This window comes from Sciurus vulgaris, assembly GCF_902686455.1.
Source record: "Sciurus vulgaris genome assembly, chromosome: 2".
Lineage (NCBI taxonomy): Eukaryota > Metazoa > Chordata > Mammalia > Rodentia > Sciuridae > Sciurus > Sciurus vulgaris.
This window is the reverse complement of record NC_136462.1, coordinates 191,386,777-191,402,001: the sequence shown is the minus strand read 5'-3', so window position 1 is coordinate 191,402,001 and position 15,225 is coordinate 191,386,777. Positions and strand designations below refer to the sequence as shown.

At 54.1% G+C, this 15,225-nt stretch overlaps 1 protein-coding gene across 4 annotated transcripts in view; it reads right to left on the bottom strand.

Annotated features, from left to right (window-relative positions):
- Positions 1 to 15,225, bottom strand: part of EYA2 (EYA transcriptional coactivator and phosphatase 2) — a 205,322-nt gene that overhangs the window by 16,870 nt on the left and 173,227 nt on the right. For 3 of the 4 annotated variants that reach the window (XM_079127952.1, XM_079127954.1, XM_079127951.1), the window contains one exon: positions 9,418 to 9,507. The exons of the other annotated variant lie outside the window; for it this stretch is intronic. In XM_079127952.1, the coding sequence (XP_078984078.1) occupies positions 9,418 to 9,507 (90 nt within the window). The remainder of the gene's footprint in view (positions 1 to 9,417; positions 9,508 to 15,225) is intronic. 4 annotated transcript variants of the gene reach the window in all.

The following is a 15,225-nucleotide window of genomic DNA, read 5'->3' as shown; positions in this document are numbered from 1 at the left end:
AAAGGGGGGTGACACCTCGGAGATGGCTGGGAGCTGGGAGGGGACTCTCCTCACGGCCCTGGGTGGGAGCCGGCCTGCCCCTGGAAGCTGGGCTCCAGGACCGCGAGGCAGTCAGTGCCTGTCACGCACACCACCCAGTCTGTGCTACCTCGTTGCACAGCCTGATGCGATGCCCATGGAGTGGCCGGCCGAGGAGCCAGGCCTGGACGCGGCAGCCTCAGCTGCGAGCTGTGCTCATGGAGACGCACCCAGCCGGCGGCGGGAGAAGCACCTGGACTTCGCCGCTCGCAGTGCATGCTGATCATGGCCATGGGTCGAGGCTGGAGGCCGGGGCCCCCACCTTGGGCCGTGCTGACTCCTCGTTTCCCTCGCACCCGCCCTGGGCCCTCCCTGAACACACACCATGACGGGTCACGCTCCCTGTGTGGCTCTCAGGGGGTCCAGCTGTCGTCACCACCCCAGCCCCAAGGTGGCCTGTGGCCCGTTTGCACACCTGCAGCTTTGCTGGCACAGGCTGTGTGCGTTCCCGTGCGCACCCGGCAGCTGCCCTCGCACTGTGTCACCATGAGACGGCAGCACAGCCTGCAAAGCCTGAGATGTCTGCCGTCGGGTCCAGAAGCAGTTTGCCCACCGCGGGCCGAGACACCGCATCACCTCCTTGCTCTCCCTGCTCCCGCCCTGCTTCCCACACTCTCTCCATCCAGCGGCAAGGTGGGCTCTGCTAGACCCTGAGTTAGATCATGTCCCTTCCCAGCTCCAAGCCCCACGATGGTTCCCACCTCCCTCCAAGTAAAAGCACAGCCGTCACAATGAGCCCTGACCCCACCTGTGCACAGCCTCATGCTGGTCACCACTCTGACCTCGTCTCCCCGCAGCCTTCTTCTTGCCATGCTATAGACAGAGCCTCTTGCTAGTCCTTCAACAGACGGTGCAAACTGCCACAGGGCCTTTGCACTTGCTGTTCCTCTGCCTTGAACACCTTTCCCTTCTTTTTCCATCTGTCCAAAGCCTGCTAAAGGCTTTGTTGATGTTCCTTCTTTGTAAAAACTCCCCCAACCCTATCCCAGATCAGACTGGGTGACTTCTGTTTTTCCTCCCTGACTTTGTGGGGCCTCTAGGGCTAACTTGGGCCTAATACAATGGCCATTTTCTTCTTTCATCTGTTAACTTGGAAAAGTCCAAAGACATTGCCCCCCCCTTTTTTAAAATCAGTTTTTGCAAGACTGGAGAGTAGGGCAGCTAAAGGCACAGACTCTGGGGCCTGGGTTCAAATTCTGGTTCTGCAACTTACTAACTAACTGGGTAACCTTGGAAAGGCATTGCGTCCCCCTTGCCTTAGTTTCCCAAGGTGACTGAGCTACTGAACATACCTACTTTGCAGGGGACATAAGGATTCAGTGAGTGGATACAGGCAAAGCCATTTGAAAAGCATAATTGCCATTTTGAGCTGTATGGGTCCAAACTCTGCCTGGCATAGTCACGGTCAAATATAACCGAGTTCACCATTGAGAGAGGCCCAGGGATGGCCAGCTCTGCAAAATGCACTTCTTAGTCAGACCCCGGCAGAGAGGTCAGGATGCTGGCATGATGCACCTTGGAACTTGGGGTGAGGCTCACGACCCCTAGGTGTCAGGGTCTGCATTTGAATGCTCTGATCCCAGCCCTGACATTTTTGGGTGTGTAATGTGGGCAAGTCGCTTCACACCTTTGAGTCTTCGGCTTTTTAAAGTAAATGTTTTATTTTGGAGTAGGTTTAGATCTGAGAGCTCCTGCGTCCACACCCGGCTGACATTTCTATTCCCAGGCTGCTTCCGTTGCAACGCGTAACACATCCTGCCACATTATTATTGGCTCCAGCTGATTCTGTGTTCTGATTTCTGTAGCTTTCCCGCAGGGCCCGCTTTCTGTTCCAGGATCCCAGCAGGTACCACGGTAGGTTTAGTTTCAGGGTCCCTTGGACTCCCCTGGGCTGCGACAGTTTCTCCAACTTCCCTTGCTTCTGAGTTTAAGGGAGCAGGGTCCAGGTGATGTTGTAGAGCATTTCTCGGTTGGGATTTATGGGTGGTTCTTCTGGTGGCTGGACGGGGTTGGGGCTTGGGTGGGGAGGCCGCAGAAGGGAAGGGCCCGCCTCACCTGATAACGAGGGTCTGGACCATCACCATGACTTGCCACTGTGACCGAGGACCGTGATCACCTGGCTCAGGTAGGTGTTGGTTAGGGCTCTTCTGAAAAGTCATCTCCCTTTCTACACTGTATTCCGGAAGGCAGGCCCCAGGCAGGGCTTGTGTGGAGGGAGGAACATCCTCTGCCTCTTCCCGGCTCCTTTTGGCTCTCATTTATCTCCGTGGGTCTGGACCTGCGGGGACCTGCTTGGTACTTTGGGTCAATACTATGTTATGTACTTTATGACTGAATCGTTTCAACTTTGGTCATTGGAAGCTCTCAGTTGGATCCTGTGTCCCTTCCCTACGACCCGTTGCTGTGGGGTTTTGAGCAGCTCTTACTTTCTGGCCCGTCCTGCACGGTCCCTGCCCCAGCCCGGGCCCGGCCATTTCTCCAGGGAGCACCAGGTCCTTTGACTGGAGGATGATGTTACAAACCAAGATCTGGACGCTGGTGGCCCACGGCGACAGGCGTGTCTTTGCTTCTGGGTCTCCTCAGGTGACGGAACAAGGTCACTGGTCTCACTTTGTGTTTTTAAATCATGAAACATGCCTAGTGCTTCTGCCCGCAGGTGAGTTATGAGGCAGTGGCAGGCACTTAGCAGCTGGTACCCAGTATGGTCCCAGGTGACCTTTCACCGGCGTGGAAACCGGTGAGCTCGGGAGCCTCTGTAAGAGGGCGAGGGGCTGGCCCCGTCTGCGGCCACAGCAGGAGCGCCCACCTTTTAGAGGGGTGCAGTTTGCCCACTCCGCACGAGCTCAGGGCCTAGCTTCAGTTTCGGGGCGACGCCAATCCTACGGAGTGTGTGGGAACATTCCATCTTCTTCTCTGCTCTAGTTTGTGTAGGGTGGGGCCGGCCTCTCCTCCCAGGTTCACTGGAATTGTTGTTGAAAACCAGGGGGACCTGGTGCCATTTTTGGGGAGTACCTCTTTAACCCTCTGACACCCTCTTACAGTATCATTTTATTTCACTCATTTATTATTTCCATTGGGCTGGTTTTGGTAACTTAGAGCTTATCAATGGTGTCGGTTTCACCTAGCGCTTCAAATTCACGGAAACCTCGCCTGCTGCTTTTCTAATTAACATAAACGCACCTGCAGGAAGCGGTAGTTACGGCCTCCATTCCGGATGTTGTCCTTGATTTGTCTCTGCTCCTCCTTGATGGTGCTTGCTGAAGGCGAGTCTACGTTTGTGGTCTTTTCAATCACCCCTTCTTAGGAGTCTCCTGGATCCCCCTTCTCCTGCATCCCACAGGCTTCAGGCTTTGGAATTCTTGCTGCGACTTTCTGAGCAGAAGGCTTGGTGACAAACACGTATCAGAACCAGCTGGGATTGAGCTGGCGACGGTGGCACGTCCCATACTCTGCTTCTCTCCTCCAGCAGAAAAAAGGAAACGGTTGACAAATCTGCTTTAGAAAAACGACTCTTGTCAGCGCCCAGATGAGCTTGCCGGCCACTCCTTCGTCTTCAGGGAGGGTGTATTTTAAAAGTGAGATTGTTGTTGCTGCCTCTAGACCAGCCCAGAGGGCCGCCCTGCCTGGAAGGACACCTGGCGTCTTTCTAGTTTTCTCAATGTTCAGCTTGTCCCTAGAGCACTCCAGAGGCTGTGGCCGGCGGTGCCATTGTGGCCGGTCGGGCAGGGCAGCTGGGAGAGCAGCTCAGAACTAACAGTGGAATATTCTCCCCAGAGCTCCAGCGGAACCGATCAGCACTCACGCCGTGAGGCACGCAGAGGGCTGCCCTGGTTCCAGCAGCTGCTGACCCCTCCAGCATGGTCAGTCCCAAAGCTCCGAGAATCTGCACCCCCGCCCACCAGGTGGCCAGGCTGCTCCTGAAGCCGCCCAGGCTGCCTCTGCTGAGATCGCCAGGTGCCTCTTGCTCCTCATTGAGAATCTGCTCTGCTGATCCACATTCACCGGTCACCTCAAAACCGCAACCTCCATCACAGCCGGATACCCCAGGTCAGAAGGCAGCTTGGCCTGGGCCCAGATCTCACACCACACAGGCTGGCTCCTGGACTCTGACCTCTCTGACCCTCAGTTACCTCATCTGTGAAATGGAGGCTGAGAGAACACCTCCCTTGCAGGTGGCTGTGGGGGTTCAGGGAGGTCTTCCCGCAGGTGCCTGGTGCAGTGCAGGGGGGCGGTGCGTCCGTCATGGGGTGAGCAAAGTGCTCAGTGCCTCGGTTTCTGGGTCTCCTCAGTCGGGGTGCGGAGGGCACCTGCCTCCTGTGGCCGTCGGCTCACAGGATGGACATGCAGGCGGCTCTTCAGTCACCGGCTTGGGCACGTGGGATCCCGCTGGGATGGTGTCCGTGACCTCCACGTGTGCCTGCACGCAGCAACCACGTCATCTCCCCCGTCCACAGTCATCCTCCTTCTTTCTAGAAATGCGCCTGGATCCCCTGTACGTTGCTCTGACCACCAAGGAGTCCGTGGGGAGCGGGGTGCAGCCGGGTCTCACTGCGCCTGGACGCTGTTGCCGGTGAGTCTTGGTCGCACACAGGCTGTGAAGGTGCCGGGCAGAGCCGGTGGGAGCTCTGGTCTCCGTCTGCAGCCACCAGCGGCCTCTTCCTCTGAGGTCAGATCCTCCGGCCTCCCCGGAGGCTCCAGCCCCTGCTCGGCTTGGCTCCCATGAGCCGCTGTCTGCTTTTTCAAGCCAGGGAGCCGCGGCTCTTCCTGGCAGAGACAGCCCAGCACAGTGGACACAGGGGACACAGTGAGGAGCCAGCTTCCAGCATCCTTGTGCTGCCACTGAGAAAGGTCATGTGAAGACAGAGCAAGAAGGTGGCTGTCACCAGGAGGAAGAGGGCTCCCAGCAGGAACCAAGCCCCAGCGTCTCCGTGGATGGCGGCCTCCGGAACCGCGAGGAACACGCTCCTGTTGTTCGGGGAACCCTGTCCCCAGAGGGGCCCGGTGCAGTGGAGACGATCCTAGCGGTGAGCAGTCGTCACACTCCGCGAGCCAGGCTCAGGAGCAGGCCTCGGAAAGCACCCGCTGTGGTCATCGCCATCAATCACCATCACCATGGCAACAGAGAGGCAGCTCGTGGCCTGGAAATTCAGGACCTCAGGGCGGCTCTGTCTGGCAGAACTTCCACAGCCCTGGGGATGCTCTCCGTCCTTGGGATGGCCACCCCAGGCCTTAAAAACAATGACAAGGCCCAGCGCCTCTCTGCACCTGCCCCGTCAGGCGCTCAGGACAGACCGTCGACAGGGCTGCAGGACGTGCCATGGGCCGGCGCTGCCCTAGGACAGGGCTTTCCAAGGGCTTTGACTGATGTTCGGTATGAAATTTCACATCACGAAAACAAATCTCTAAACACTATTTGCCACTACGATTTATAAAGTGCCTTATCATACTGTTTTATTAGCGAAGGCACTGTTGGGGTGTTGGTCCCCTCTTCTCCTTTCTTTCGAGGTGGGGGCTTATCCTCTTGCCCAGGTTGGGCCTGGACTCCTGGGCTCAAGTGACTCTCCCACATGCATGTGGGGCTGCATGTGTGGCCACCCCGTCCCCCTGGAGTTGACAGGTGACAAGAGCTCTGGCACAAGGCAGGCTGGCTGGGCGTGGGGGCGGCGGCTAAGGGGGGAAGCTGCGGCAAGCTGGGGGCGGTGTTGCCCCCACCCCGGCGTCACAGTCTGCCAGGCCTCTGTGTTGCCCCTGCTGTTAGGGAATTAGCATAAATCAGGATTGAGAAGCCAGCCTATTGTTCAATGTACAGTAAAATAAATGCCTAACAAAGAGAACCGGGCAATTCCCTGTTGCAGACCCCTCCTGCGCATCCCTGGGGGGCCGGCCCTGTGCTCACTGCCCTCCTGAACTCCCTTCATTACAGCCCAGAGGCAGGGGCTTTCCCTCTGCCCACTTAACAGAGGAGGAAACTGAGGCTCAGAGAGATGGAGCCGCTTCCCCAGGCCACGAAGCCAGCAGGGGGCAGAGCCCAGGCACAAGGCAGATGGCCCGGTGAACATCCAGTGACCCTGGCCAGTGTGTGTGCCTCGGGTTCCTCTCCACCGGGGGCCTGCGAGCCCCCCACCCAGCACAGATACGGCTTCTGTTCTCCGCTGGGCAGCCGGGTGAGCCTGCCAAGTTGTTGAAGGTCTCCAGAGGCCTCTTGTCAGATGTGATCCAAAGCCTGGCAGTGGCCAAAGGCCGCCCACCCGCCACTGCCCGCCACAGCCCTTCCTGCCCTCCACTCAGCTGCACTGGCCTCCTTCCTCTTCCTGGAACCCACCAACCTCGGCCGTGCCTCAGCGCCTTTGCGCTGCGGTTCCCTCTGTCTGAACTGCTCTTCCACAAGATACCCATGTGGCCCCTCTCTCACGCCTGCAGGTATCTGTTTAAACGTCAGAGAGGACTTTCCCGGTGAGACAGAACCCCTGAGACAGCAACTCCTGCTGCCCTGCCTTTCTTGGTCTCTCTTGAAGGATCTTGTTGTCATGGTAGCATATATTCAGTTGTTTGTGGTCTGCCTCTGCGACCAAGAGGCCAATGTCTTGAGGACATGGGTCTTGTTCCCACTTGGGACTGAACTCAGGGGTGTTCTACTACCTAGCTACACCCTACCCCTTTCAAAAAATTTAAAAAGTTTTGAGACATGGTCTCACTTAGTTGCTGAGGCTGGCCTTGAATTTATGATCCTCCTGCCTCAGCCTCCTGAGTCACTAGGACGATACTTGTGTGCCACTGTGCTGGCCTCTTGCAGGGTTTCCAGTGTGGCTGAACCCACAGCACTTGGCTGGGGATAAGTTCTCCAGGAGGAGCTGCTGGAGGCAGGAATGGATCTCCTCATTTGCAGATGTCACTGTGGTCTTGGGAAGGGACAGATCTGACTACTCCCTGGGTGGGTCCCTCCAGAGAGGCTCCCTCAGGGGAGCCCTGGGGCGTGGGGGCTGCTGCTTAGATGCTGGCCGAGGCCACCTCGCACCAGCAAACAACATGTTTCCATTTGTGTGAGTTTTAACTTCTCCCTGGCGTAATGGTTCGATTCTGCCGAGGTGCCCTGGGGGCTCCTGGCACGCACGGGGGACATTTTGAAAAAACATTAGAGAACAAAAACACACTGGCTTCCCCGAGTAGCTCCAGCTGGTAGTGAAGACCCTTCTCCAAGAGGCGCCACGCAGACTCCAACTTCGGGGTCAGCGTGAAAGGGCAGAGGGGGAGGGATTCTGAGGACATCGCCTGAAACCCAGGGGAAGCCACCGCCAGCCAAGAGCCACAAAAGCCTCCTGCGACCCGTCGGGGTTGTCACGGCACCTCTCTGCCTGCCCGTGGGAGCCTCAGGTGCCTAATGCGCAAGGGGGCCCCGCGGCCCGCGCGGCGCGTCTCGTGGCCACGCCCAGGAGCCCCGCCCACCCCGCGCTGTCCATCAGCAGGCGCCTGGGCTTCGCCTCGGTTCCCAAAGCCCTTCCTTACCCCGGGACCCGCGTTCTTCCCTTGCTTGGTGGCGACAGCGGCCGTTCTCCCACCTCCACGCCTCCCCTGCTGCTTTCCATTCTCCACGCGGCAGCCAGATCGCGGCCGTTCCTGCTTCGCGTCCCCGCTCCGGGGCTCGCACGGCACTTGGGATAAACTGACGCCTCTGAGCTCCCTCTCCAGACTCGTCCTCCTGCCGTCCCCGAACACTCTGCGCTCCTGTGCTCTCCCCAGGGCCTTGGCCCTCACTGTCGGGCCTGCGGGACGGCCGCCTGGTGGCTCCCTCCGTCCCTCTGCTGGGAGCTCCCTCCCCGGAGAACGCCCGTCCGCCGCCCAGGCTGGCTTTCTTTGCGTCCCTTCCGCCATCGCAGACCATCTCCTTTTTAGATTTGATCGGCCCGACAGCCCCTCCCTTTTTACTCTAAAGCAAGTTGGGTTTTGATATTTGCAATCAGCTCTTTTTCACATTTGGCTGAATGCAATGGGCATTTAAAAACTCCTCAAAGTTCTCACCCTCTTCCTGTCCTGCGCGCCCCCGCCAGGAGAGGTCGCTAAGGAGCACCCGCGCTTGCTCCTGGCTAAGGACCGGCCTGGCCTGGCTGCCCTGGGCCTCCTCCCCACACCAAAGCTCTTCCTTACTCAAGTTTCCACCCGGACCCTTTCCTTGAACTGGGTTCTCACTGGGCAGAGAACATCGAGTCCATTTTCTGGATGGGAAGACTAGGGGCTTGCACAGACAGAACCCAGTTCACTTGGGCAAGGGTTCCCATCTCTGGCTTGTGGAACAGGAGGAAAACCCTGTCTCCTTTCCTGATGATAAATATTCATAAATCCCTGGGGTAGGACAGGTCTGGAGTCCACAGCCTTTATATTTCAACTTTATGCTTAGTCCCCAGGGATTCTAGATCCTGAGAAACACTATTCCTAGTAGGATAAACAGCATTGTTTTTCACATAGTTTTTATTGTAGAATGCCTTTATTTTCCAACCTGTTGAGCCAATAACGTGATTATAATTTACTAAGCCAAAAGAGCCCCACACTAATCTTCTTATCACTCAAACTTCACCTTGAGGAAAGCTGCTTGTTCCTCCATTAGAGGGAAGTAATTCATATTTCCCTTCTTGCTTTGGTTACCAGGAAGCTCAGATGGACTCAGAACCTGACTGAAGCAGTTCTGAGCCTGGATTTTTAAAACATTCATTACATAGCTCTTTCTCCCTTTGCCTTTGCTTTAATAGTTCCATTTTAAATATGTTTTCCATTTGAAATCCTTCCCAAATCCTCCCGACAGAGGCTGGGTATAAATAAATGAGTTAAGTTTATTTCCGAAGCTGCTCCCCCCTCCTACCTCCTGTGCATCTTGCTTAGGGGCTCAGAGGCAGATACACTAAATAAGATTAGTCCCTCTGCTCGCTCTCACTCTCTTTCTTTGTAAAACATGCTTTCAGGGGAACGTAAATTGTTTTTAAAAGCTTCCATCCTGGCCCGCTGCTAATTATTGCTGACCCAGGAGAATCTGCACTAATTTGCCTTAATAAACTGATTAAATAGCAAATTTCAGGAGGAAGAAACTACACGGCCTTTATTGGATTAGCAGAACTGCCAGTGGACATCACTTGAGCACAGAGAAAGGCCCATTAGCTACCAGGAAAGCCAGGGAGCTAATCCGGCCAAGTGTTTCCAATAAGCCGTTGCTGGCCACAGTTCTGTACCTTCTTGGGGGTTGCTAGCAAGTTTCAAGCCTCTAAAAGCAAAAGAAATTTTTAAAAAGGAAAGGAAAGAAAGAAGGGAAAGAAGTTAAACACAGCAACAATGAGCGAAGCAGAAACGGCAAACCTCCAGGTCGTTGAAGAACAGGTGTGTGTCTGCGAGGTTGAAGATCATTTCCTCCATCATCAGGCCGATGCGCACGGACGTCGTGGTGTCCTGTGGGAGAGAGAAGCGCACAGTCCCATGCGAGTGCAGCCTTTGGGGTCCCAGCCTCCTCTCCCACCCCTGGAAAGCAGTTCTGGTCCTTCCTCTCTGCTCACTCCCGTGGCCTGGAGCGCGCCTGTGTGCGGCCCGGCTGGTAGCGGTGCCCAGCCTCCAGGTCCTGCTCTGGTTCATATCCACCCGCTTCGGTATTTAAGTCCCCTGCAAATGCCCATGGATCTGCCAAGACACTTCAGTGTCACAAGGACACATCTCACGGAAGTGGCTGTAGGCAGGGGGGCCGGCCTCCTTCCAACACTTTTTGGTTTTGAGGGACCCTGGTTCCAGAGAAGAAGTATGAACTATTGGGAGAGCCCCTGTTGGCCTAAAAAATTTGCTGTATGGCTCTTGCAGAAAAAGTCTGCTGGCTCCAGTACAGTGTCATTGTTGAATTCAGGTGTGGTCATGTGACTGGCTTTGGCCGATGACATGTGAGCAGAAGTGGAGTGTCACTTTGGCCAGGGGCTCTGTGAGCTAGTGCCTGGTTCCTCAGGCTGTCTTTCTTCCCACTTCAAGGGAATGAGCACATTCTAGATAAAAGCTATTCTGTTTGCCTGGGTTCCAGAGTAAGTGGTGTGGATCCGAGCTGCTGGAGATAATGGATTTATGCCATAAATGAAAAAGAGACTGAGAAATAGACTCAGGGATGCTTGTTACGGTCGCACACCTCGCCTATCCTAACTGACGCACGTGGGGAATAAGTAGCACACTCAATTTCAGTTCTGCTTGCACACGGCGATGCTCTGTGGAGCATTAAAAAATGCAAACCTCAGCCTGCACTGCACACCAAGACAATCAGGGGGTGGTCCAGGCACTCAGAAGTTCAAAGTTTCCTGGGTGATTCCAGTGTGCTGCCAAGGTGAAGAGCCACTAGCCCAAAGTGCATACAACACGTAGCTGGTCAATTCCTGACAAATACCTGCTAAGTGCTCTCTTTGCGCCCCCTGCAGGTATGATCTCATTTAGTCCCCACAAAACTCTATGAGGTGAGCGGTTGTTTTCCCATCTTACAGATGAGGAAACCGTGGTACACAAAGGCAGAGTACCTTCTTCAAAGCCACACAAGCTAGCAAGTGCTGGGATGTGACCCCAGGTCCCTGGCTTCAGAGCAACTCCACCCCTGAGCGGGATTTGGAGAGGCTGGGGTCAGGAGAGGAGAGAGGAGGCCTGTTCCCTCTCTCCGTAGACTTGTTTTCCTGTTGGGATTTTCCCCTGGGCGTCTGTGTCACTTCCATGATAAAAATAAAAATCAAGAAGAGAAATCCAGCCAAGCACGGGGGTGCACGCCTGTAATCCCAGCAGCTCCGAAGGGCAAGGCAGGAGGATTGCAAGTTCAAAGCCAGCCTCAGCAACTCAGCGAGACCCAGCCTCTAAATAAAATGTAAAAAAGGGCGGGGGATGCGACTCAGTGGTTGAGCGCCCCTGGGTTCAATCTCCAGTACAAGAAAAAGACAAAACAGAACATAAACCCTTCTTTTTTTTTGAATTTTTTTTTTGGTTGTTGATGGGCTTTTATTTATTCATATGTAGTGCTGAGAATCGAACTCAGTGCCTCACACATGCTAGGTAAGTGCGCTACCTGAGCCACGATCCCAGCCCCCATAAGCCCTTCTTGACCCTAAAGAACACATGCAAAAGAGAAGGAGAGGAGAGAGCGAGAGGCAGCTGCTGATCTTAGCTCACAGGCGCTGAGGACCGAGGCCCAGGCACAGCCATTAGGCCAGACACCTCATTAGGGCACCAGAGTCAGGGCCCGGCACCCTGGGCCCCGGCTGGGGTCGTGGCAGGGAACCTGGTGAGACGAGAGCAGATGAGGAAAACACTCTCCGGAGCCGAGGAGGGAAAGGTTTTGGGGCGTTCTCACACATCACTCGTCTCCGAACCATTTCACCTCCGAGAAACTGCATGTCCCCTCCCGGTGTGGCCGTGCTGGACGAGAACCAAGAGGAGCCGCTGTGCCCGCGGGGCAGGGCCCAGCAGGATGTCGCCTCCCAGGCCCCAGAGGGAAAGCGGGACGGTGCGGGGTGGCTTCTCTGGGGAAGCATCTGCAGAGTGACCAGAAAACCGATCCTGCACACGAGCAGGAAGGAAGAAGACCGGGGGCGTTGGGAGGCGTGAGGGGGAGTCTGGGACGGAGGCTGAGAGAAGGGAACGAATCCTTATCCGGCATTCATGACGCCGGAGGTCAGGCCTAAGCCAGAAAACAGATGGCCAGCCACAGCAGAAGCGTGTCGCTTAGAAAGGTCAGCACAGGACCAGAGCTGTTGCCTCTGGGCAGAAAGAAAGGGTTGCGGGTCACTGGGCCGTGGCTGTTTTTCTTAGAGGATCCTTTGTAATGAATTTAAAACTGTATGCATGTATTTCTTGTGTTAAGAAATGAAAATGGCAGGCAACATATCTAGTAATTCCAGTTTTCTTTATTTCTTTTTTTGTTTTTGGTACCAGGGGTTGAACCCAGGGGTGCTCAGCCACTGAGCCACATCCTCAGCCCGTTTTTTTTTTTTTTTTTTAAATTTTATTTTATTTAGAGACAGGGCCTTCCTGAGTCACTAAGTTGCTGAGGCTGGCTTTGAATTTGTGATCCTCTTGCCTCAGCCTCCCAGGTTGCTGGGATGACAGGCATGTGCCACCACGCCTGGACATAATTCCAGTTTTCATTATTTATCCTAGAGAAAAACTCAAACACATGAACAAGGGACAAGATGGTCCTGGGGGTCGGGAGTTGTGTCACATGCCTGTAATCCCAGTGACTCTGGAGGCAGGAGGATTCCAAGTGTGAGGTCACCCTAGGAATCTTAGTGAGACCTTGTCTCAAAAATAAAAAAATAAAAATGGCTGGGGATGTAGCTCAGCCACAGAGCATCCCTGGGTTCAATCCACGGTGCTCTTAAAAAAAAAGTTTCTTATAGAACTGTTAGTTGCAAAAGATGGGAAACAATTTAGCTGCCCAGCCAAGGGAGACTAGAGAATAAAATGCAGTCTATTCATATGGAACACTAAATGTCAATGGAAAGAAATGAACTAGATCCTTATGTGTTAACATGAACACACGAAGAAAATAGTTGAGTGAAAAAAATCCCTTTTATATATTATATATTGCATTTTATTACCATTTGTTCGTAACACCTGTTATCACCTATGTTCAGGGCGCTTATGTATACACTAATATCTGAAAGGATGTCTGCACAGTGAGAACAGTAGTTACTTTTGGAAGGCAGAGAGGAGGGACTAGGAATCAAAGGCGATGATCAAAGCAAAGTGTAGTATCATCCAGAATATTCTAGGAAATTTTTGAAGAAGATATTTGAATATTTATAGTGCAATTAAAAGTTAAACAACAACAACAAACTAAAGATACCCCAGTGACTGGAGACCCAGAGCCCCCTCTGAGCACACCCACATCTCAGGCTTCCTGAAAACCTGCTCGTCCTCTGCCTACAGGGTGGCTCCGGCTGCACAGATGGGGCCTCCTTTCAAAAACTCCTTACTGGAAACTAGCTGGGCCGAGCAGAGGAGTCTGGACCAGCCCCCAGAAAAGCACCCAGGAGCTCGGTGACCCAGTACTGCCTGCAGCAGACGACTTTGCCCAAGTAGAAAGTGTTTTTCCAGGGTGGCAAAGATGGAGAAATTAAAAAAAAAAAATTGGTGGCAACTCAATATTAATTAATATAAAGCACATCTGGACTGCAGGACGGGAGCCTTCCCTCTCATCTAGGTCACCTGTGGAACTCGTCCCCAACACACTCCATAAACATGCCACCCCGCTCTGTGGCTCCAGTCACCCTGAGCAGCGTGGAGGGGCACCCCCTTAGACCCAGTCAAATAAAACTTAAACTATGGAGCCTTTGCGCCTTGCTCTTCAGCTAACCCAGGGCCCCTGGCCCCTCAGATCCCCTCTGATCCGCCTGCACGGAGCGAGGGTTAAATGAGATAGCAGGTGTGTGAATGCTGTGCCCAACCCTGGCATGCAGCCGACTGCCCGGGCTTTGGTGTCATCACCCCGGCAACTGCCTCACACCCCACGCAAATAACCTGTTTCTGTCGACCCAGCAGGAGCACCAAAGTCACCCGGCGGCACGGAGCGAGTGAAAACCGTTTTCCTGATCATTACATACTCTTTGGATTCAAGAAAAATCAGTGGTTAATTTCCTAAACAAGCACCGGTATAAGTGGATCGATCACTTAAAAAAAAAAAATCAATTTAAACCAGAACAGAGAACTGAGACAAGAGAGGTTTTCCAAAACCGGCTTCATCCTGGGAAGGACGGTGCCGGGCCTGGCGGGGCTGGTGGATGGAAAGGCATCTCTGTTGGAGAGTCGTGGGTGGTTCTCTGCCAGGGAAGGCTCACACCAGACAAGGCGTGACTGTCCCCAGTGCCTTCACGTGTCGCAAATCCCTGAGGGCTGGTCTTGCTGAGGGCCATGTGCAGCAGGCTGCTGGGAGTCCTGGGGCGCCGGCAACGCCCACCCCTGGGGTAGATCCTGGCCCGCAGGCCGTAGCCTGATCGTTCTGTGTTCCTGGTGAAGCTCTCTCGATTAGAGCATGGCTGCGCAGTTCAGAGATCAGCCTGGGGGATCACAGACACCTGGTGACGTGGGGCTGTATTTCTTGGCCGGAGGGGAGAGGGTAACGGCATAAAAGAAAGTCCCTCCTAAAACAAAACCAGTGTGATGTGAAGCAACCAGGAATGAAGAACACGGGCTCGTGGACTCTCGGAGGTTCCAAACGGGGGCTGAAGTTACTCAGGGCTGAAGGAGGCTGCAGCGGTTGGCATCTGCAAAGGGTCTCGGCGGCCTCAGATTTACAAGCGCTCCTGCTGAAGCCACGTCAGGGTCTGCTTCCCAGTCCCTATGGATTAGGAGGCCACCGTTTTTATTTCAACTGACCCAAAAGTTGCTCTAATGAATCAGAACCCAACCCGTACATTAAAGAACTTCCTGTGTTCCCCACTTTTCTAAGCACGTAACACTTTTGCAGTCGATGACTCCAAAATGCGTTCGACCCAAATAAGGGAGATGTGTGCACTATCTGATCGGCAACACGAGGCTCTGGACAACAGGAGGCAAGTTCCAGGTTCCACAGAAAAGACCCCACGTGACTGGGGTCTTTCGGGTCCTTCCCTGTCCTGGCTGAATAATAATCCAAATAACATAGTGGAGTTTTATTCGGCCATACAGATGAATGTAGTTATGTCATTTGCCGGAAAATGGATGGAACTTGAGAACATTATGTAAGTGAGGTAGGCCCTGCTCAGAAGATGAAGGTTGTAGTTTCCTCTCCGGTGTGGAAGCTGGGGAGGAAAAAAGAGAAAGGGGGTGGGGGGAGTCTCCTGAAAATCTAGGGAGATCCAGAGCGGGGAGGGAAGGGAAAGGGGAAATACTGAGGAGTGGTATTGGCCAAATTACGTTGTTTCATCATGTGCACGTATGGATACATCATGTATGAAGGTAAGGCACCAATAAAAATTTGGAAAAAATAATAAGGAGAGCCCATCTTCCCGAGCGCTCTGGAGCAGAGGTTAAGTGTGGCTCTGGGCTGTCAGCCGGTGGTCAAGGCCACGCCTGCCTTCACCAGGGATGACCTCCTGCAAGTTATTGGGCCTCAGTTCATCTCCCTTTTCTCATCTGTAAATGGGCTCACTTACTTGACACTTTGTTAAAAAAGATTAAATA